Source organism: Haliotis rubra, unplaced genomic scaffold, assembly GCF_003918875.1.
Source record: "Haliotis rubra isolate DU_JTF1 unplaced genomic scaffold, ASM391887v1 Scf503, whole genome shotgun sequence".
NCBI lineage: Eukaryota > Metazoa > Mollusca > Gastropoda > Lepetellida > Haliotidae > Haliotis > Haliotis rubra.
The window spans coordinates 471534-495471 of record NW_025767195.1 but is presented as its reverse complement, the minus strand read 5'-3'; the positions used below and the strand labels follow the sequence as shown (position 1 = coordinate 495471).

The window sequence follows — 23938 nt, the reverse complement described above, 5'->3', positions numbered from 1 at the left end:
GTCATTAAGTTATCATACAGTCACCCAAAAGACATACCCCTTACTTGCAACATCAGTCGTCATCCAACTACATGCATCATAGAAATATTTTAGAAAGCAAACACAAGACCGATTAACTGTGACTACAGCTAACCCCCAGGATGCTGGAGTAATCTTCTCAGCTACATATCTTTCTTTTACAAAATTTTCAAATAGTACTTTGTGCTGAGGATGCTCTGTCAAATACAATGCAATTTTGACATGCTCGCTTTTAAACCTGACTAACATTAATTTCAGATATATCATTTTCAAATGTCGTATACTGTATGTTTGCTGAACATGACCGTATATGGTAATGTGGGGAGGATTTCCCCCAGAATACAAATTATATTCCAAGCATGGGGATTAAACATGAGGTACTTGTTTCGAATTTCCCATAAAGGTAGGTAAAGTAGCTGTATCAATTTTAATGTCTTTGCAAGTGTTTGTTCAGTATAATTTACTGGTGACTGGTCAGTTCAGGCGATAGCTAGGCTTCACGTTACTTTTGTATTTGGAATATTTTTATGTCTTGAAGTCTTTGAAAATGATATGACGGCATCTGGCCAATTTAACTCCAGTGCCGTTTCTCTATAAGGTTAATTTATCTTCATTATCTGTCCAACCATATTCCAATAATCTAATCAAAATCAGTGAATGCTGTCAATCCCTCGCCAAACGTGCGGGGGGTATTTAATAACATTCAGCAACCCACACGTTGTAAGAGGCGACTAACGTAATCGGCTGGTCAGACTCCACGACTTGAGTGATGTATATCATTGCATCCCACTTGTGAAGATCAAAGCTGATGTCCAGACTCGATTATTTACAATCGGTCGTGATAAAGCTGGTATATTGCTGAATGCCGTGTTAAACAAATAACAAGCACACTCTTTACAGATAATCCGTAATTCCTCTCAGCCTCGACGTTGAGTTTGAGTTTGAATTATTGTTGTTTTACGCCGCCCTCAGCAATATCTAGCTAAAAGTACTGAGATCGCTTTGAACACGTGGACACTGGACAAGTATGGAGAATAATGATTTAGTCTTCTTAAGTTTTAGTTTCAGTGGAGAGTGGATGCGTCGCCACAGATGAGAGCTTCCGGGCCCTGTACCTCTCGGCACAGATGAGAGCTTCCGGGCCCTGTACCTCTCGGCACAGACGAGAGCTTCCGGGCCCTGTACCTCTCGGCACAGATGAGAGCTTCCGGGCCCTGTACCTCTCGGCACAGATGAGAGCTTCCGGGCCCTGTACCTCTCGGCACAGATGAGAGCTTCCGATGGCCCTGTACCTCTCGGCACAGATGAGAGCTTCCGGGCCTGTACCTCTCGGCACAGATGAGGGCTTCCGGGCCCTGTACCTCTCGGCACAGATGAGAGCTTCCGGGCCCTGTACCTCTCGGCACAGATGAGAGCTTCCGGGCCCTGTACCTCTCGCCACAGATGAGAGCTTCCGGGCCCTGTACCTCTCGGCACAGATGAGAGCTTACCTTTGCTTGAAATCGTCATTCCCTCTTTGTTGAAATACCCATCATGACATATGCTGCAACACGCTTTGATTACTGCATGTAGAAGGTTTACATCTCCACCGGAACTAAAACATATATCGATCTATAAGAAGACTAAATCATTATGCAGTATGTAGAAGGTTTGCCTCTCCACTGGAACTAAAACATATATCGATCTATAAGAAGACTAAATCATTATGCAGTATGTAGAAGGTTTGCCTCTCCACTGGAACTAAAATGTAAGAAGACTATATCATTACACAGTATGTAGAAGGTTTGCCTCTCCACTGGAACTAAAACATATATCGATCTATAAGAAGACTAAATCATTATGCAGTGTGTAGAAGGTTTGCCTCTCCACTGGAACTAAAATGTAAGAAAATCAAGAAGACTATATCATTACACAGTATGTAGAAGGTTTGCCTCTCCACTGGAACTAAAACATATATCGATCTATAAGAAGACTAAATCATTATGCAGTATGTAGAAGGTTTGCCTCTCCACTGGAACTAAAATGTAAGAAGACTATATCATTACACAGTATGTAGAAGGTTTGCCTCTCCACTGGAACTAAAATGTAAGAAGACTAAATCATTATGCAGTATGTAGAAGGTTTGCCTCTCCACTGGAACTAAAATGTAAGAAGACTATATCATTACACAGTATGTAGAAGGTTTGCCTCTCCACTGGAACTAAAATGTAAGAAGACTATATCATTACACTGGAACTAAAAAATGTAAGAACACTAAATCATTACACAGTATGTAGAAGGTTTGCCTCTCCACTGGAACTAAAACGTAAGAAGACTAAATCATTACACAGTATGTAGAAGGTTTGCCTCTCCACTGGAACTAAAATGTAAGAAGACTATATCATTACACAGTATGTAGAAGGTTTGTCTCCACTGGAACTAAAATGTAAGAAGACTCTCCACTGGAACTAAAATGTAAGAAGACTAAATCATTACACAGTATGTAGAAGGTTTGCCTCTCCACTGGAACTAAAATGTAAGAAGACTAAATCATTACACAGCATGTAGAAGGTTTGCCTCTCCACTGGAACTAAAACGTAAGAAGACTAAATCATTACACAGCATGTAGAAGGTTTGCCTCTCCACTGGAACTAAAATGTAAGAAGACTAAATCATTACACAGTATGTAGAAGGTTTGCCTCTCCACTGGAACTAAAATGTAAGAAGACTAAATCATTACACAGTATGTAGAAGGTTTGCCTCTCCACTGGAACTAAAATGTAAGAAGACTAAATCATTACACAGTATGTAGAAGGTTTGCCTCTCCACTGGAACTAAAATGTAAGAAGACTAAATCATCATTCTGCATGTAGAAGTTGTCTCTCAACCGGAACTGAAACAGGAGAAAACTAAATCAGTATGCTACAAGGAGACGTGCCTCTAAATATACACTCAATACCATACATTGAAAGACGCTCAATATAAGTGTTTAAATATGTTCGCATCAGTAGGGCTTTGTTTTCCGGCTAATGCAGTGAAAATATCAACAAACACAAGTAACACAGTAACATAATAAATGGCAATGTAAAAATAAGCACTTCACTAAATGTATTTGGTCAGAAAGCATGAGTATCGGATGACCAACCTCGAGCGAAGAAAACTCGCAGAGATCAGCTGATCGCCATATTGGGGCGGCGGAGTAGCCTGGTGGTTAAAGCGTTGGCTCGTCACGCCGAAGACCCGGGTTCGATTCCCCACATGGGTACAATGTGTGCAGCCCATTTCTGGTGTTCCCCGCCGTGATATTGCTGGAATATTGCTAAAAGTGGCGTTAAACCATACTCACTCACTGATCACAGAGGCCAGTTCACCGACAGTGAGCGAGTGGGACTGAGTGACTGTCCCACTCTGCCTTGCGTCGAGTCCGTGCTGAAGTGCGAGTTTACCTCTGTTCAGAACACTTAAGAAACCTTTGTGTAATGATATACACAAAACAGCGCGGGTATATATTTATAAAGGTTTCTCGAACAATTAGAGTTTGAAAACATTTGTAGTTTTGGTCAAATCCAACTCTAAACCGTGCTTTCATTTGCCAAACAGTTTATGTTTTGAGTAAATAAACCTCATGTTGTGTAGTTCGGTTTAGTTCATGACGATGCCTAAACCAACAGGTGTTCAAGCAGAACAGTGGACGCGTCTGTGCATGTTCTGAATTGGAACACATAGGCCATATATAGAACAGGCGTGTTCTGTTTTAGAACACATGTGTTCAAAGTCTGTGAGGTAGGTGTTCTAATTTCAGAACACAATGTGTTATCAGAAGACTGTGATTTCGTAAATACAAAACGAATGAAATACTTTTGACATAATCATTAACCTGTTAAGATATTTTAAGACAATGTTGAACATTATACAAGCGGACATTTAAAAAAGGTTGTAAGGAATTTATAATAATTTCTGTATTTTAACTTTAACCTTTTCTTTCCAGAAGGAGAATAAAAATACATGTATTTTGCAAGAGGAAAATGATTCCTCAAAATGTTCTAAAAAGCTTGGTAAATTCTGGTTATATGTGGTTTACAATTGATAAATAACTGAATAAGCAACCTCTAAAGTAGACTATCAGAACGCATAGTGTTCCTTTACATTTGATAAAATGAACACGTTAGGACGGTATCTGTTCTGTATGGTTTGATTTGGTATCTGTTCGGACGGCGTGTGTTCTGATTAGAACAGTTGATGTTCTAACAAAGTGACGTCGTGATAAGCATGCGCAGTTGTCTCTTCCCCAACGCTACCGAAAGCCGTTTGGCGCCACAGGTCAAAATGAAAATGCTGCCTGTTATTCAGCTTATCGAAGACAAAACAAGACTCAATCAGGGTGGAAAATCCAACAAGACCGCAAAGAGGTCATTAATAGAAGTTAAAAGGGTGAGTGGTATATTAAAATTCATGTGTTACATTATTTTCTATCCTGTAGTGTTAGGAAACTGATCATTAAGTAGGTGCATGTTACAAAGATTCTTCCACAATGTTCAAACGTGAATGCATATTCTTACAAAATGGAACCTGTTTTGTATATTGACTAAAACCGTTGGATAAGCGTTTTTCATGTTTGTTTGTGGGTGAAATAAAACAGTATTTTCATTCCAAATTGTGTGTCATGGATTAGAGTTCAGTTGAAATTTGAAATCACGCGTATGCCACATCATATATTTCAAAATGAATTATTTAGTGTAAAATTGTATATTATTTATTGTAGGATGTGACCGTTGATGAGATTGACGGGGCTCTGAAGACAAGCCTCAGAGGGTCCAAAAATCGTCGCTTTCGTCAGAGGTGATGTTCTGGTCGGCCTCCACATCGCTGCCGACACCGTGTCATGCGAGGTGAATGTCGCATCATGGCCATGGTATTGAAACTGATGGCGATGTACTACATTTTCAATTTAAGCTATCCCAGAGCATACACGATGTTTTTGTAGGTTCAGAGAACTGGGGAAGTTATCTCATCCTTGCCCGACCCTGAGATATAGGAGCTCTTTTTCAGTGTTTTCTTCAACGATGTGAAACTTTAACTGCATATGTTATAAGATGTGCACGAATGAGTTGTTGCAGTTCAAGTTAGCTTCTTCTCCTACACTCCATTTAGTCTAACAAAAGGATAATAACACATTTTCGTATTCAGTATTGGTGTTAATAAAGTTTTGAATCATTTCATATTGTTGTGGTTTTTATTCGTTCATGTTAGGCTGATGGAAGTGTGAAAACACTAGTGTTCTGAAATAAAGCTCAGAACACTCAAAGGGCGTTCTAAATCTGTTACAGCGTCCGAGGCGTCCGAGGGTGTTCTGAATTGAACACATACAGAACACACAAAGAGTGTTCTGAAATCTAGAACACGAGCGTTCTGTAAGTGGAACACTAGTGTTCTGAAATCAGAACACATAGTGTCTAAATCAGAACACTCTGACTGCGTTCTAAATCTGTTATAGGAAGGGTGTTCTCATAGTGTTCAGAACTAGAACATTTAGATTTAGAGTGTAGGTTTGACTTTGATTGCTTATAGAATATCAAGACTACCAGTGTCTCAGAGTCAGTTAACGGGGGGTCCGGTATGATTGAACGGTATCATTTCATCTGATGTATTTGAGGTGGGATATTGTTAGGTATTTTACAAGCGCTTCCAACTTAAATTGAACAGCAGGTTTTGGGAAGCAGGTGCGTGATTTTAAGAAGGGTGAGTGGGTTAAACTATACAATATATCTCTTATTGGGGATTGGGTGACGTCATTTAAAGAAACAAAATTCGAGTAGTGTAATTATTAATGTAATAAAGACATTCGATCTTTGGTTACAAGAAAACTATGCATGCATGCAGGCAGACATACAAAGGCATAGCCAGGAGGTTAAAGCGTTCTCTCGTCATGCCGAAGACCCGGGTTCGATTACGCACATAGGTATAACACGTGAAGTTCTTTTCCTGTGTCCAACGTCGTGATATTACTGGAATGGTGAAAAACCCAAGTCACGCGCAGTTCAATGTGGTTATAGAGCAGGAAATACCAATCACCAGTATTCGCTCCTTATGTAATATTTCAAAGTACACGGTGTATCTAGGCTCTAACTAACACTGACTATTAAACTGTTTTCATTATTGAGTCCCCGTGAGAAGATTTTGTAGTATTAATAACTTGATGAAAAATGAATAACTAATCAAAACAGAACAGAAATCTAAGCGAAAAAAATCTTCTCACGGTAAGTGTACCGCCCGTAACCCACGCTTGAAATGTACTTATATTATGATTATTTCGAGGGTTTATGGTTTAAGGTTTGGGGTTTCAGGGTTTAGGGTTAGGGCTAGGGCTAAGGTATTTCATAAAAAAACATCTAATCTTAGGCACAGAACGATAAAAACAAGGGTTACGGGCGGAAATCTTTCCCTTTTCACAATCATAAGGAATGTCTATTTATGTTATTGGGTGAAATGGTTATTGGTGAGGCAATACATGAATAAGTTGTATAATAGTACTGAGATTGGTTAAACTTCGCCATCAGATTATTATTTCTTTCCTATATGTCAAACTAATACGAAGCTCCTGAAGGGACATTTGCGTAACCAAAAATAGTAAAATAATCTCGTAATAACGACTTTAAAACTCGTTATAACGACTTTTAGATCTCGTTATAACAACTTTTCAAACACTCGTAATAACGACTTTTAAATCTCGTTATAACGACTTTTGGTGGCCTTCATCTACTTCTGAATTGGGTCTTCTGCATGGACTGCTTGAACATAGAGTTCATGGTTGGGAACGACGTGATGAGCATCTGTTCTTTAGAGTCCTGCGTAACATCCTTGCTTCCCTTGTTTGATCTGTAGCCTGGCTGAAATGTGCTTCCCTGACATAATGTGAACATAGTACATATTTTGAAACTAAACACAAATGCCACCTTTCTTCCCTTTCTGAACTAATTTCCGTTTTATGTATTTGCTTTTTATCTCTGTGTATCTCATCATGATTAATAAAAGACCGGTATAGTTATGTGTACTGACTTTAGCAAATCCTGAGTATATTTATGTGTGAAGGTTAGTGCTCTGTATAAGAGGCCATATTATTTCATTATCACAATGGCCAAGTTATAGCAAGCAGTCACTGTGCATGTTTTACCTGGTACTTCAGCTTAAATTTTGTCCGCTTGTTCAAGAAGTCATATGGCTGCTATGGCAACTAGGGTCACTCACTCACTCGCTCACCCACACTTTCACACACTCGCTGTCATCCACTCACTCACTCATGGGCAGTGGGGTAGCCGGGTTATTCCCGCTTGTCCGGCAGGCTGAGGGGATTAAGAGTTATGGGTGAATGGTTGTGCAAAGTTTGTTGATCATGAAATGTGTAAAATAATTGTGTAACTGTGTGAGATTATTTTCCTTTTTGTACTTAAAGTCATCATTAAATATTGGGTGACCAAATATCACAGACCGACAGGGGAGCAAAATAAGAAGTTCACCTTTTGTTCTCAGGGATTATCGCGCTCCACTGATCTAGAACCTTTAAACAATGTGCCGGACAAGTGGGAAGACCCCGGGTAGCCTAATGGTTAAAGCATCCTCTCATCTCGCTGAAGACACGCGTTCGATTACCCAAATGGGGACTATATGTGAAGCCCATTTCTGGTGTCTCCCGCGTAATATTGCTGGGATATTGCTAAAAGCAGCGTAAAAACATACTCACTCACTCATTCACTATCACTCACTCACTATCTAGCTCTCACTCACTCACACACTCAATCTGTTCCACTCGGCTCAGCCACTCATTCACTATCGTACGCTCACTCATTCATTATCGTATACTCACACGGCTCCGCTCTACCCTGCTCAGTCACTCACTCACTCACTCACTCAGCTCATTCACATCCATCCACATAACAGGAACATTTCCTTGTCCTAGTGATGTATTAGAACTGGATCAGATCTACAAGTTACTGCTGGTGGTGATATTAATAATCCACATCACCGCATATATACACTACACTTGTTTTAAGACTCTTGTTTCCCGACAAGAAGTCAGTATTCTTGTCAGACTTGGCTTGATGATATGTTCACAAACAAGGTCAGCTGTCGACATTATCCGGTAGAACGGCACTTCCCCAAGCATTCTTATCTGATTCCTTCCTTCATCAGATAGAGGTATCGGGAAGGGAAGTAGGGATGCTACGCAGGATAAGACCAGATGCTCATCAAGTCGTTCCAAACCATGAGCTCTATGTTCAAGCAGTCCATGCAGTAGACACAATTCAGAAGTAGGTGAAGGCCACCAAAAGTCGTTTTAACAAAAAAATTAAATTCGTTATAACGAGATTTAAAGTCGTTAATAACGAGATCTAAACATCGTTATTACGTGATTATAAGTCGTTATTACGAGTTTATTAGTCGTTATAACGAGATTTGAAGGCGTTTTTACGAGATTATAAGTCGTTATTACGAGATTTCTATTTTTACTTTTGATTACGAAAATGTCCCTTCAGGAGTGCGCTGTTGAACTTTTATTTGTATTGGTGGTGCAGCGCAGGCAGACTCTCTACATTGCCACCACTATAAGGAATGTTGCGAGGAGCTTTGAGAAATTCAGCCAATCACGTTAGAAGAATTCTGCGTGCCCTGACGTAGTGTCATTTTGCTGCAAAATGGCGGATTTTCAAAATAGTTGATATTTGCCAACTTCATCGTGTCAATGAATTACGCTTGATGGTCAGTATGCGTTAGAAATGCTATTGCATGCAGATTCAAGTAACCTCTTTCGTCGAAGTGAAAGTGAACATTTTGCTCTGCCCGTGAGTGACAAAAACAAAACATCGTGAGTCACCAGCGATCACGTACCGCGAAATTCGAGAATTTATCAAAACATGTATTGTAGGGAATTGTTCACTCGAGTGATGTTAACAAGAATGCTGCTAACCGAGGGCGGATGTGTTGACTCATCTACACTGATATCCCGTGATTTCGCCATCATAACCCAGTATGCTCAAGGGATTAGTTTTGGCTTTAAATTTAATGTTTGGGCCGAATGTTGTAACTTCAGTTTCTTCACTTTGGTACTTTCAATCAATCGTTAGGTTACATTTGTCAGTGCCAGCGAGCCTCAGCTGAAATGCCTCCACATTGAAATGCAAATAGACATCTTGATAGGGTCCACATGTATGGTGACATTACTTTTGTTTTATTTATGTAAAAAGCGTTTTGATGTTAGAAACGTTTTGATTATAAATCACTGCAGTGTTCACGAATAGACATTTTGGTCAGACAGAAGTTTACAACCCGCCGCCCCAGTGTATGGTGACTGAAGTTGTTTTATGTGACTTTGACACTTGTTTGCTGTTTATAAATCTTATGTTTGTTAATAATTTCAATGTCAATTATAAGATATTAAATCAGAAATGTGTATTCAATTTTATTCCAGTGGGTCCTGAGCATTTTCAAACGTTTTGAAATTACAGGACCCAATGTCCTGTGACTTTGATTCGTGAACACTGCACTGGCTAACAGATTGTTTCACCTTTGACCTCCCTTAGGGTCAAGCTGTTGCCCACTACCCCATAACTACAGCGATAAAGTTGTAAACCCTAGCTGTAATTATCAAACAGTCTTATGTGTACTGGTAGAGCTTGGTTGCTTTAAACAAAAAACAATAAAAACCTTTAAAATACAGCACCACAAACTTTAAAAATACGTCATAATACCCTTTTACGTAATGTAATGTGATTTTGTTCGAAAGCACATTCTTGAAACAATGCCCTATGACGCCTGCATGGCAACACGGTAGTCTAGCTCTGCGAGTGCGTATAAGCTCTGCTCACTGGTGTTTCATCTCTACAAGCTATGTCATTGCATAAGCCCAACAATGTTGAGAGTTTCCAGTAGTTGTATACTGGCGGATGCGCAATTTTTTGCAAGCACCAGTTTGAAATATTTTTCTTTTTCACTAATACACTCATATTTATTTGTATTACGGGTGCTGAGGTGTTATGTTTTGTGTATTATTGTATTTTGTATTTTTTAAATTTAGCGAGAATGCGTTACACCAGTCTATATTATATATATTCGATTATTCGCAATTTTGGTCAATGTTATTATTTAAATTATGTAAATATATTTTATATTTCGGTTTCTAAGTAACTATAAGTCTAAATGATTTACCAATGTGAACTGACATACATATATATATTTTTTCATTCAGTAATTTGCACCATTACATAAAAACGTTTATTATTAGTATTTTTATTTTTCGAAGTGGTAAAAATACATATTACTGGACACGTCAGTCATGTTTGTGCCGGTTCGGTCGATGCATTCTATTTATTAGGATTATTTCAAGGGGTTAGGGCTGAGGGGTTAGAGTTAGGGACCTAATCCAATATAGTAGTTACATGTCCGGTGTAATACGTGAATACCATTTGTTGTTTTTCCTTTTTGCATTTAATACTTTTTTCACACAAAAACGGGAAACCAAAAACGTTGAAAATACATTATGAAATGGTTTAATGTAGAAATTTTGGGCTAATGGAAATTGGCCTGGAATTTGCACTCAAGCCTCTTTCACACGCAACATAAATTTTGTTCAGTAATGATTCGAAGGCTAACTCACCCTCATGCCCTCACTACACATGCTCATGTCTCCCTCGGTCCTTAGTGCGATCCACATTATCCTTACAGTGTTCCCTACATCACTTTTCTGTCACAAAATCACAGATTTATATAAAAGCGCGGCATTCATGCATGCACCATGAAATCTACGTCTGACGCCTGACGTCAACAACCTTTTCAGTTTAAGGCATATCGGCTCATTCCACGCCACACGTTATCTTGCAGATTACGGAATGGGACGAGTGTGCCAAATGGCATCGGATCCATTCGGCAATTGTTCGTAGATAAAAATCACGAGATACCAAGTCTACCCATAACCTTCGTAATTGTCCGTGACCTATTCAACTCTTTCCGTTCTTTCCGTGACGTCACAGGAATGACTCGATAAATTTGCACATTGTGCAACAGTGTGGACGTAGCTCAGTCGGTTAGCTGTCGAGCTAACAATCCGAAGGTTCCGGGTTCGCGTCCGGCGGGTTCTCACAAACTGGTTGCTTGTCTTAATGACACGTGACCTACAGCAGAGATCGTCCTCACGAGAAGTTGTGGTGCTGTATTCTAAAGGTGCTCCGGGATTACGAGTAAAGATTTCTTTTGGAAATGTAGTTCACTGGTATTTTCAACTCTTTTAACAGTTTATCCATATTTGAAATACATCCCACAACACCTTTAATAAATGATTTCTGTAAATGTTTGCAATAAATGTAGATTTGTATAAACAGGTTACAGAGAAAAATAAAAATGGATTCCCAGGACTCCCTATACCTTGGGGAAGATTTCAGCATGGTTGCTGCCCAGGGAATGCGTCAGTCCATTGACAACCAGACACTAGGAGCTCCCCCAGCTCCTGTTGCAGCTTCCACTGTAGCCAGAGATCAACAAAGGTAAGGCTTGACATGGTTGTATAGTTCTGATAGAACTTTCAGGATGATTTCAATATCTTTTGCTGAACATGAATTTCCTGAACAGGCTGAAAGATGGTAAATACAGGTGTTAATTTAAAATTAGTGCATATTTTTTCATATATCTTACCTGTTTAGGTTTCCATAATGTGATGACAAATGTTAATGTTATAAGATGTACTAATTTGTTTTAGTGTAGATCATGTCATGTACTAAATTTGTTTTTGTGTAGATCAGTGTGTAAATCATGTGAGGTCATCAAAGTTTGACTTTGGAGAGACGTCATTCATAAGTTTGAATGTTAGGGTTTTCAATATTATTATGCTGGGGCGGTTGGGTAGCCTAGTGGTTAAAGCATTTGCTCATCATGCCGAAGACCAGGGTTCGGTTCTCCACATGCGCACAATGTGTGAAGCCCATTTCTGGTGTCCGCACCATGATCAATGGTGATATTGCTGAAATATTGCTGTAAGTGGCGTAAATCTAAACTCACTATTATTATGATTAATTTATTTTGCTCATTGTTGATGAAGGAAGAATGGTGTTATTACTGTAAATCAATAAAATAATGCGAGCTACTTATTAATGTGAAAAATGCGACTATATCTGAAGCGCATTAATAAATCTCGCATTATTATATTGTCTTTTGCACTCGATATCGTGATTACTAGTATTTGGTTTGGTTATTACTAGTATTTCAGGTTTGGATGCGAATACTAATAATCTCATTAGACTCATAGTCCCTGAAACTAGTGGAAGACTGTTTTTCTTCTCTTTATGAGCAAGAACTACTTATGTCTCAGGGACCACTGGTCTAAATTGAGTCCATGACCTACAGAAGTAACACCAGATGTAATGCATTTGTTGCAGGTTTAAAGAACTATCAATTGTAGATCCACGTGGATCTTTCTTAACATCCTCTGAGACGTCCCTTGTAAACACACCCAGGGATGAATACCCAGGGATGAAACTCTCCTTCAGTGGTTTTGACCAGCCAGGGGGAAACCAGAGCCAAGGCTTGACCAAGCAATCGGTCAATCTCATTGAATTTTCCAAAACCAAACATGAAACTGACAGGTTTGTCTTGTAATACCACAGCTTCTTATGGATAAAATATGTGTTGGTGGTTGTATCTGGTGAAAATAGTATGGGTTAACCGGGTTTAATTTATTGTTTTAAATGATAATTTTGAAGTCATGAAAATACTCACAAGTATTTGATTTTCATTAAATAATGTTGGCTCATCTACTATGTAATTGAGTGCTAATGAATGTAAGTATTATTATAATTATGTATTTACAGTGGCAAAAGGAAAGTACTGGACTTTAGTATTTACAGCACTATTCTGGCAAAATGAAAGTACTGGAAGCTTAGTAATATATATATGCAATTTCTGCCTTTGATAAATATTTATGTTCCGCTTTTAGACGGAAGGCAGATAAATCTCAGAAACAAATCTCAGTCATGGCTAATAGATCATACTCTCTCCGTTACCACTCTACGACAGTGGCAGAGCCTCCATTGGGACTACTCACATCAGCTCAAGACTTGACACTCAGAGGCAGGCTTCACTATGCGTCCATTACAAGTCCTCATCAATGCTCATCTCGAGGACCCTCTACCGCTCAGTCTACCAGATTACGTGAAACCACATCTACTCTGGTGGACCAAGAGATTGAATGTTTATGCAGGCGCCTCCTTAGTAGAGCCGAATCGAAAATTACATCTCTCACGAGACGCGTCACTAAAAGGTTGGGGAGCCCACCTTGCCGGCAGGACAGCGTCAGGCCTATGGAGCAAGCAAGAGAGCAAATGTCACATAAATCTGCTAGAGATGCAAGCAGTCATAAACGCCATAAGTCACTGGAGCAACCTACTACAGAACGCTCAGTTGATGATTCACACAGACAATTCAACAGTGGCGTTTTATGTGAACAAACAAGGTTCAACAAGATCACTGAATCTACTCAATCATTGTTTCAGACTGTTCGGATTTAGTCGACAATCTAAACATACATGTCAGAGCTTGCCACATTCCAGGAGCAAAGAATGTTTTAGCAGACGCCTCTCTCTCGGCCACACCAACTGTCACGACAGAATGGATGCTCCACACATAGATATTCAATCAAATAATCATGGAAATAGGATCTCCATTGATAGACCTATTTGCCACTCGATTCAACAAACAACTGACAACCTTCGTATCGCCAGTGCCAGACCCACTAGCATGGGCAACGGACGCACTAAGCATATCGTGGGAGGGACTCAACGCCAGACGCTTTCCGCCTCCTGCGTTAATCCCACAAGTCTTACAGAAAATCAGTCAAACGAAGAGCCTCGATCTCATTTTGGTTCCACCATACTGGCCTTGGAGAACGTGGTTTCCAGATCTCATGCTAGGAATTGGAAAACCAGTACTTCAGCTACCACTGCGCACCAATCTATTGATACATCCAAGACACCCAACAAGTGCACAAGACACCAGAAGCATACCAACTTCACGTGTGGATTGTATCAAGGCATGTTTGAATAAGAGAGGGTATTCTGCCAGAGCTGCTAAAGCGGTCACGCTTTGCACTACGTGAACTCAACTCGTGAACTTGTACGATGACAAATGGCACAGCTTTGTCAATTACGCTGCTAAGAAAGGATTTACAGCCAGATATGCTACACATCCTCAAGTGGCAGATTTCTTATGTTATCTACGCAAACTAAGAATCTAAAAGGCTCAACCTTGTCCACTTATCTTGCAGCCTTAAGTTCTGTCATAACTATGAGAACGGGCGCCAAGTTGACCAAAACACCGGAGTTACTCGGCTTTGTTACGAAGCGTTCGATTGGAAGATCAGAAACGGAAGTTTCAAGCTCCAGCCTGGGATCTAAATATAGTACTCCAACACCTCACGAAAGTGAGGGCTTATGAGCTATTGTTATCTGCTTCGCTTTTGAATCACTGGACCCACAAGACCTTATTCCTGTTAGCATTAGCTACTGCCGCCAGGATGTCTGAGATTCACGCTTTGGATTACGTAGAGAACACGCTTTGATGATACTCATAACATCGCCATCTGGGACTCCGCTGGGATTTTGTAGCAAAAATCAACTGCCAGGTCAACCAGACAGGTTGTTCCATGTCCCAGCTCTCTCATCCATACTTGGACCGCATGATACGATGGACCAATCACTTTGCCCTGTAATGCACTGAAAATATATCTCCAACGATCCAAGAAAAGTAGAGGGAAATTCAAAAGATTGTTTATCCTTATATCCACCGCTTTGCGGACAGAAGTGTCGCATACTACCAGAAGTGTCGCAGCACGATTTCTATTTGGATCAGAACTGTCATACTCACGAGCCTACAAGGCTGCAGAACTCGACCCTCCAAGAGCTTCTAATCCTCACGAAATTAGAGCGCTTAGCCTCAACTCTCGCTTCTACATGGAAATTGCTTTCGTTGAATACCATTATGGAGGGATGTTTTTGGAGATCCGATATGGTGTTTGCCAACCACTATCTGAGATATCACCACCAAGGATGTCTCAGGTATCCACCATTTCGGTCCCATGGTCCTCGCTCAACAGTTGACAGTTCAACGGAGAAGATAAGTTTATCTTACAGATTTATACTTATCTGATAACAGTACTAATAGCTACATGCTATCTATATATTGTTGCTTAAGTTCAATTTATTATCTTAAGCTCAGTACTATGATTCTATATCATACTACAGTGAAGCCTCGTTAATCCGGACGGTTCGTTTCTCAGTAAATTCGTCCGGATTAGCGAATAGTCCGGACTACTGAATCAAGACCCAAGTTGCTTCCCTAAGAATTACAAAAACGCGACCGAATCTGGATAAAACAAATAAGCATTTAATGTAAAGCTTAATTCATCACATCAATAATTTTACCGAGTGACATCCGTGATGTTGATCTGACGTGTCTGATCACGCCCTTCCTCAGCACAGGTGAGGTAATGTCTAACAAGCGATCTATTGTAGTATGCCTTGAATGTCCGAATTATTCCTGCATCCATCGGTTGAATATGAGGCGTGGTATTTGGTCACATTTAAGCAAAGTTAGCGGCTAGCACACTTGTGACTTGCAGCATTGTCGTAAAAGCAAAATCACTTTTTAGTCCACGTGACGGATCTGTCTGTCAAAGTACATTTACCAATCACAAAACAGTTAACTTGTCATCCACGCCTTTGTATTGTGGTGTCAATCAAAGTGTAAATGTACAGTATCTTCAGTCGGAGCTTTTATGTCTAATTAAAACAACAACCCAGTTGGCCAGTTAATTAAGTAAACATCGCCCGGCGCGGTGTTGTTACTGGTTAAATGAACACGACTTACAGCGTCGGACTGTGAAGCAATTTACTGTTTATTTTACTGATTGGTGACAGCTACTTACCGTCCGGTTCGGAAACCCGAATTTCCGGATTATCGAGGCAAATTATATAGGCATAGATTGGTAACAAGCTGATATCGGCCGGGGCTGAGACTTCGGATTATCGGAGTCGGACTAACGGGCTTCACTGTATATATATGCTTTCAACTCCTAGGAGTTCTGCTATTATATATATGTTCAGCAAGTTATCAATCCTTAAGCTCAGTCATATGTGCAATTCATAACATGTATTAGTTAACAAACTCTAAGTAGTTGGTTACTATTATACAGCTTAAGTTATATTATTTCTTAAGCACAGTACTATTATAGCTTATATATATGCATATTGTAAGCTTAATACTTTGGTTCATTATAAAAGTATTCACTATAAACTCTCAGAAGTTTATACTATCACATTAATGGCTTCAGTTTACCTTAATGTTGTATATACTTTATTATCTTCACTAAATTTGTAATAACCTTTATATGGCAGCTGATAAGTTAACAGCAGGAATTCTTCAGTTCAGTGCCTTTATGAAGTTCCCATAGGGTTATTACAATCATCTCAGTTCAAAATCACTAATTATTAAAATCCAAAGTATATATAATCCCACCTCCTGTTCCATGGGATTCTACAAGCAATAAGCATGAGTCAGGATAAGGAAAAATATGAAATTTTTAGAGTAAAATTAATATTTTATACTTATCCTGACTCATGAGGTCAGCCCTCCCGTCCTCCCCACTAAACACTTTGGATTTCTTCGGAAGTGTCTGGCTCAAAACAAAAAGGAGAGAGTGAGGCACATGGGTGCAGGTGGCTCTCCCTGCGTTCAAGCTTGTGGAAAGGGAGGTTACTCGTGGTGAGTACTAATGAGTGATTTTTATTGAAGGAACTTCAATTGGGAGATACATGTGTTCCACTAGGTTCACAAGAAGAAGAAGACAAGCAATAAGCATGAGTCAGGATAAGTATAAAACTATTAATTTTACTCTAAAAATTTCATATATGTGCTTCTTACAGAAACGAAGACTCTGACGAATATCATGGCAATTTGAGTGCAAGGTCCTCCTTAGGAATTCTGCCTGTAGAAGCTCTGAACGGTATGTAATCTGTTTGACAGTCTTTGAACCTTGCATTTGCATGTCACCATGGTAACCAAAGGCTGAACTGAATGTGAAATTTAGTGCTAAGCTTGTTGACTGTAACATATGACTATGTTTGTGGTGTCAGATTGTTTGGAAAGTTCACATGTACAGTTTGGATATATACCATGTCCATTTTGTAATTGACAGGGTTGTTCCAATTTAGTGAATTCATTGAACACTGCTTCTATCCAAGGAATTGAAAATTATCATCTCTTTCTTAAAGGTCACATGCAACCAAAAAGTCAAACATAATTAAAACACAATTATCACTTATTCATGACATATAATACACACTGCTGATTTTGAAAAAAACATATAAACAAAATTATAAGCGTACAATCGCAAATCAAAAGTGCAATATTTTGTACTTGGGTTTACTTCCCTAGAAACGAAGCAGCCGGGATACAGAACCCAGTCAGAGCGGGTGGGTGTGCTCTCAAGTGTAACGGCTGGTTCATTTGCCGACGTGCCCTCACGGCTCATTGTGTGTGTATATATAGAGATGTTGGGTTTTGTAAATACATGCTCATTTGTTGTGTATAACATTTTGCGATCAATTTTGACATCATAACATGTCATGTGTACAAGTATCACATCTGCCTGTCTGTGTAATAACATAATGTGACAGAGACCGAACTCGGGCCATAAATCAATGCGTTTTGTTTATGGTGTTTAGCCTGATAGGTGTTAAGTTCAAATTGCATGTGGTCAGTGATCGAAGTTGTGTATTGAATATTGTCATTAGCAGACAGGCAGGCAGACACATAGGTGTCAATAAAACAGACACTGAGTTTTGTCTGTGACAACGACATATCTATATCTCAGTTAGAAATTCTGTCTGCTAAATAATGACATTGCTTTTAAGTATCGAACTGAGAAAGTGACTTGGTAAGAAGAACGTGTGGTGAAATAGACAAATGAAATTATATAAACAGTTAAATCAGTAATCTACTGTCATAACATATAAAAAGCTCGCACAACTGCAATAGTATTAATCATATTTTCAGGAATAACAATTGTGACAATCAATGTAATTGGAAAGGAAAAAGGGGCGGTGGGGTAGTCTAGTGGTTAAAGTGTTTGCTCATCATGCCGAAGACCCAGGTTTGGTTCCCCACATGGGTGCAATGTGTGAAGCCTGTTTCTGGTGTCCCCCCGCTCTGATATTGCTGGAATAAAAGCATCGTAAAGCCAAACTGACTCACTCATTGAAAAGGGGGAAAATGCTTCCATCCCTCCATTTTCTTCCTTTTTACTGCTCCAAACAAAGGGAAATAACTCATTTTTCCCTCGTTCACTGGATGTCAATCTCAACGGCACATCGTATTGTCAGTCTCAACTTCCTGGGGAGCATACAGTTTACTGCTCAAAACAAAGGGAATTAACTCATTTTATGTTTGACAGAGTCATGAATTTCATGAGTAATGCGTCTTTTCTTTACAAATTGCAACTATTGAAACTAATCATGTGCTCATTATTGACAATCCCATCAGCAAATTTAAATGTTACTCAGTATGGTGCGAACACAGAATACATTGATATTTGTAGTTACACTCTTATTACATATGTTATATGATGTTTATAACTCGGTATTTAAAATTTCCCAGACTATGAGTTATTACCCATGGGTAAGTATTGATTCATCGTTTGTCTGAAGTTTGAGACCGATGCTTGAACCATGTAGAGCTATTCTGTTGGTCATGTTCTGTCATGTTGGTAGTTCCTTGTTATTGTTCCTTTGTCATCTTGGAATGTCAGCATGTCTTTCATTATTATGATTATCATGATTATCAAAACTCCTGAGCATGGAACCTCTGTTTCGAACTGGTACTGAGATTAGATTGTTGATGTTTACCAGACTAGAGACAGGAATGCTGCTGCATGACACAGTATGTATTATTATACAATTATAGACTGGTGATGAGGTCAATACCTGTTTTTATGGACCTGCGAAAAGCAGTATTGACCGAGGACGAAGTGAAGTCCGAGGTCAATATTGCTTTTTGCGGGTCCATAAAACAGGTATTGACCAAATTCACCAGTCCATAAGTGTTTTATTATGTAATTACCAAAAAAAGCTTCTAAACACCAAAACATGTCCATTTAGTCAAGAAAAGAAATTTATTTTTGCTACAAACCAATAACGTTATGTCAACAATACTGTGACATGTAAACAATAGAATGACGTAATAACTTGACGTCAAAATCTCTTTGTAGTAACTCAAGTCAGTATGACTTTTGGTCGGACCTGGGTTGGAGTCAATATGCTTTTCTGTTGACGGTCACGTGACCGCCTCTAGACCAATCAGGTAGCCGGAAATATATGCTTACATAATAATGTATGATGAGGTGCTTCCAGTGTATTCTACATGTGTCATCATTGTGTTCGATGTTGGACAAGTTGAGGAAATCAGTTTTTCATCCTACATTGAACTTTTCAGCTGGTCCCAAAGAGGTATCAGTTGTTTGTGAGTTTAAATCATCCAATCTGAAGTAACTCTTCTGCTTGAGACTTTGGTTTGGTGTGTTCCTACAGTCAATCATGATGAGGGGCGCTGGGGTAGCCTAATGGCTAAAGCGTCCGCTTGTCACACTGAAGACCCTGGTTCGATTCCCCACATTGGTACACTGTGTGAAGCCCATTTCTGGTATCCCTCACCATGATATTGCTGGAATATTGCTAAAAGCCACATAAAACCAAACTCAATCATGATGATAGAAACTGTCACAGAATATAAACTCTTGGATAATGTGATGATTTCTTCTCATTATATTCATGTGTTTGTCCTCTTTTAGTGCATTAAATAGGATCAGAAAATCTCTTTCCACTCACAAGCTTTTTCACTAAGCTCTAATGCATGAGTTTGAAAGTACTGATATGAAAATATACTGAAACACAATGAAAATCTAATATTGAGTACAGATAATCTCAAGGTGCTTCTACCTTCTTCTGATTTTAATGACATTATTAGTGACTAATTTCTGATTGGCTGAATTGACCATAACCTCAGACAGGAATTCCTTGTTTGGAGATGAATACCAAAGGCATTTGCCTATAGAAACTGAACATTTTTAAAGTGAAACAATTTATAGGATCGTAACTAAATATATCAAGGAACATGAATGTTATGTTTTCATCGTGTTTCAGTGCAGTGTGTTGGAACCATGGTGATTGTAAAAGTTGTGTTAGTTGTGAGCATGCAAAGGAAAAAAAACATGTTTGATCATGTTCATTGGAAGATCCTTTCTGAAGCTGGGCTGAAAGTCATTCAGTAGTGAAGCTTGACTTAGCATCAAGCTTGCTTCAATTTGTTTCAAACTCTCCAACTCATTTGAGACAACATGATTTTGGTAACTTAATTTGTGTAGTATCGTGTCTTTTTAGCTGTTCCTTGTTCGGAGGGGAAGGGATCCCTAAGGCTGTTAGTGACTGTAATCTTGATTTAGCTGTGTGTGTTTAAACTGTTACTGTTTGTATTGGCTTGCACCTTCCCTCCTTGCTATAAACAGGATGGGGGTCTGGCGCTCTTACTTGGTTGGTGCATGTCATTGTGTCCCAATTACGTGATCCGTGAAGATCCGGGTTAGAATTGATCTTCAGCAGCCCATGCTTGTCATAAGAGGCAACTAAAGGGATCGGGTGGTCATGATCGCTGACTTGGTTGACACATGTCATCGTATCCCAATTGCATAGATCGATGCTCATGATGTTGATCACTGGATTGTCTGGTCCAGACTGGATTATTTACAGACTGCTGCCATATAGCTGGAATATTGCTGAGTGTGACGTTAAACAACAAACCAACAAACAAAACCCACCCAATTATGTAGATAGTTACTCATGATCTCAATCACTGACTTATCTGGCCCCAGACTGGATTATTTACAGACTGTCACCATGTAGATGGAATATTTTTCTGAGTGGGGTGTTAAACAACAAACAAGCAATTAATATTCAAATGATGTGAGACAGGTGAGTGATAGACCCATTAGTTGTTTCATTTTTTTCGACCTCGTTAGCTTGTGCCGAGATGAGCTCCCAATAGGTCCCATTGGTCAGGAGTTATCACATTTCCATGTCAATAATTATTACTCATTTATCATCACCCATACTGATTTTACAGATCTGTCGGCAAGTCTTCTCCCTGTGACCTTGACCCAAGCCAACATGGAGAAACAGTCCTCCACACTTCCAGGATCTTTCAAAGACTCTGTAGACTCTGCTGATTGGTCGAAACAATACTCAAAAGACCCACCAATAGGCATGAGCCATGTGGTTGACACTGTCAAAAAGAGGCCAACAGATCGTGAAGAACCAGCTACTGCAAGACGAGGAGGAACTAACATGTGCTTGTTTAACGGGGGAGGCTTAACTGAGGTTGCTGAAACATCAGAAATGGAACAGAGCATCCTGGATGTCAAGTTCGAAGAAGATGAATTGAAGATGTTAGATGAAGACTTCAGCGACATTGAAGTGTCAGATTTGTCAGATGAAGACAATGAAAGCAAGAAACCCTCTTTATTTGGTCAGACAGACTTGAGTGATTTTTTAGAGATGGAGAGAAAGGTGAACGAAGGAAGTCCCTCCTTGGAAGAGGATGATGAACATGGTCAAGGTGAAGGTCAGGAGTCTGAGGAAGATGAGATACTTGTGTCTTCAAGGAAAAGTGTCAATGACATGTCTGTTGGTGAGTAGAATTCCACTGTTTGTATGGCTACTCAGATAAGATGCTATTTTATCATTTCGCATAAATATGTTGAAAATGTGTTGTATCATCATGTTTTGGAAATATCAGGTTTTTGTTTTCAATTGGTTTTTACTTCTTGATTGTGTCATCTTGTGTAAGACTGATCTTTTGCAGTTGTTATATTGAAACAAAACCTGTTTACAGGCCTTGACATGAAGTATTTCCGCCCAAGTCCCGTGCCCCCATTGCATAACACTGGAGATGGTGCAGATAGCTACAGACATCAGAGCAGCTACAGACCAGATAACACTGGGATCACATCAGGCCCTCAAAGTAATGCAGGTACTTGCCCCTTTGATGAATTATACCGGCACACTCAGGAGTCATAGCTGCCAGAGACCCGTGAAGATCCGTGTTAGAATTGGTCTTCAGCAACCATGCTTATCATAAGAGGCGACTAACAGAATCGGATGGTCAGGCTCACTGACTTGGTTGACACACATCATCGTATCCCAAATGCATAGATCGATGCTCGTGATGTTGATCACTGGATTGTCTGCTCCAGACTATTATTTACAGACCACTGCCATATAGCTGGAATATTGCTGAGTGCAGCATTAACCAACCAACCAAATAACCATACCTGCCACACCAGAGTTGTATCCCCTTACTGATAATGGCCATTAATACCCAGGGCCTAGATTTTCGAAGCTATCTTAGCGCTAAGATAGTCGTAAGTTAATGTTAATATATGGCACTTACGACTATCTTAGCGCTAAGAGAGCTTCGAAAATCTAGGCTCAGGTTCTCAATGATTATGACCTTTGGTTTGTTTCTTCATGTAAACATCAAAGATAATGGTCTTCCCTCCAACCTGCTGAATGTAATAGATTGATATAAAACCCTATGATTTTTGTCTGGATTTTCTTTTTGTGATGGGAATTGTTTACAGGGTTTTTAAGATGTCTTGGCAGTCTAGCATAAACAAATTAAACAAACAATTGTGGACATAAGTTCTCCGTCTAGACCTTTAAGATAAACCTAACCAAGTACAAATCCTGTTTGGAGATGTAAATTTGTTGACATATTTTCTTGATTAGTCATGTAATTTTACAAACCATGAATATCCCATCTGGTTCCTGGAGTTTTTCATACAAAAAGTTAATCAGAGATATGTCACAGTGTCCAGTGAGTGAGTGTCTGTGTTCCAGTAGACTTCAGTGGACCAAGTTCCCTATCCCAGCTGAGGAGGCAGTACCGCAGTGGAGACGGGAGTGAGATCGATACTGAGGATGAACTGGAGGCAGCCAGACAGGTGGGGAGATAGTAGGGTCATTATGACCCAGTCAGTAGAAAGAGTGGGTTTAACTTCCAGATAGTTTCTCAAACCTGATTAATTAGTTGAAGCAATATGAGACACATTGTGCCATGATTCTGTACAAATTGATCATATTACATCAGTTGAACATGCATTGGGTTTAGTGGCTATTTAAATATGTATTAAACAAACTTAACATCTTAGAGACTGACTAAACTAGCGCTGACTATGTATAACTTCACTACAGAGTCTAGCCCTGGATGAGGAAGACCCACGTGCTAGGCAGGTGCCCCGTCCTGGCCTGGAGGGGCAGCAGGATGAGAGGAGCCAGTTCTCCATGATGTTGAGACAGTCTGCCGAAGGGGACGTGGTTTCCTCCCCAGTCCCGGGGGATGGAGGAGGGGGTGGGGATGGTAGTAGCGGCTCAGAAAGGTAATCTTACCTTTGATTAGGAATTACATTTTCACTAGTCCCATGCATTCATAATTACTGTCAGTTAGTATGTAGAAGTGTAATAGCAGTTGCTGGTTTGGTGTCCACATTAGTACGCTATTGTAGTAAGGAAGTTTTCACTGGAAAACAATAGTATTCATGCACACTCAGATAACCTGTGGGGACGGTGGGGTAGCCTAAGGGTTAAAGCGTTTGCTCGTCACGCCGAAGACCCGGGTTTGAATCCCCACATGGGTACAATGTGTGAAGCCCATTTCTGGTGTTCCCCGCCTTGATGTTGCTGGAATATTGCTAAAAGCGGCGTAAAACCAAACTCACTCAGTCAGTCAGATAACCTGTCAATTTGGTAGGCGAGTGGTTAGAGTGGTTTAAGAATAGGCATATCTTTCCAAAGAAAGT

At 39.7% G+C, this 23938-nt stretch overlaps 1 protein-coding gene across 1 annotated transcript in view; it reads left to right on the top strand.

Annotated features, from left to right (window-relative positions):
- The first annotated feature begins 8671 nt into the window (after positions 1–8671).
- Positions 8672–23938, top strand: part of LOC124291964 (centrosomal protein of 192 kDa-like) — a 59562-nt gene continuing 44295 nt past the window's right edge. The window contains 8 exon segments of the mRNA XM_046729048.1: positions 8672–8751; positions 11367–11528; positions 12417–12623; positions 16956–17035; positions 21205–21768; positions 21973–22110; positions 22980–23083; positions 23334–23518. Coding sequence (XP_046585004.1) covers positions 11386–11528; positions 12417–12623; positions 16956–17035; positions 21205–21768; positions 21973–22110; positions 22980–23083; positions 23334–23518 — 1421 coding nt within the window. The 5' untranslated portion in view covers positions 8672–8751; positions 11367–11385.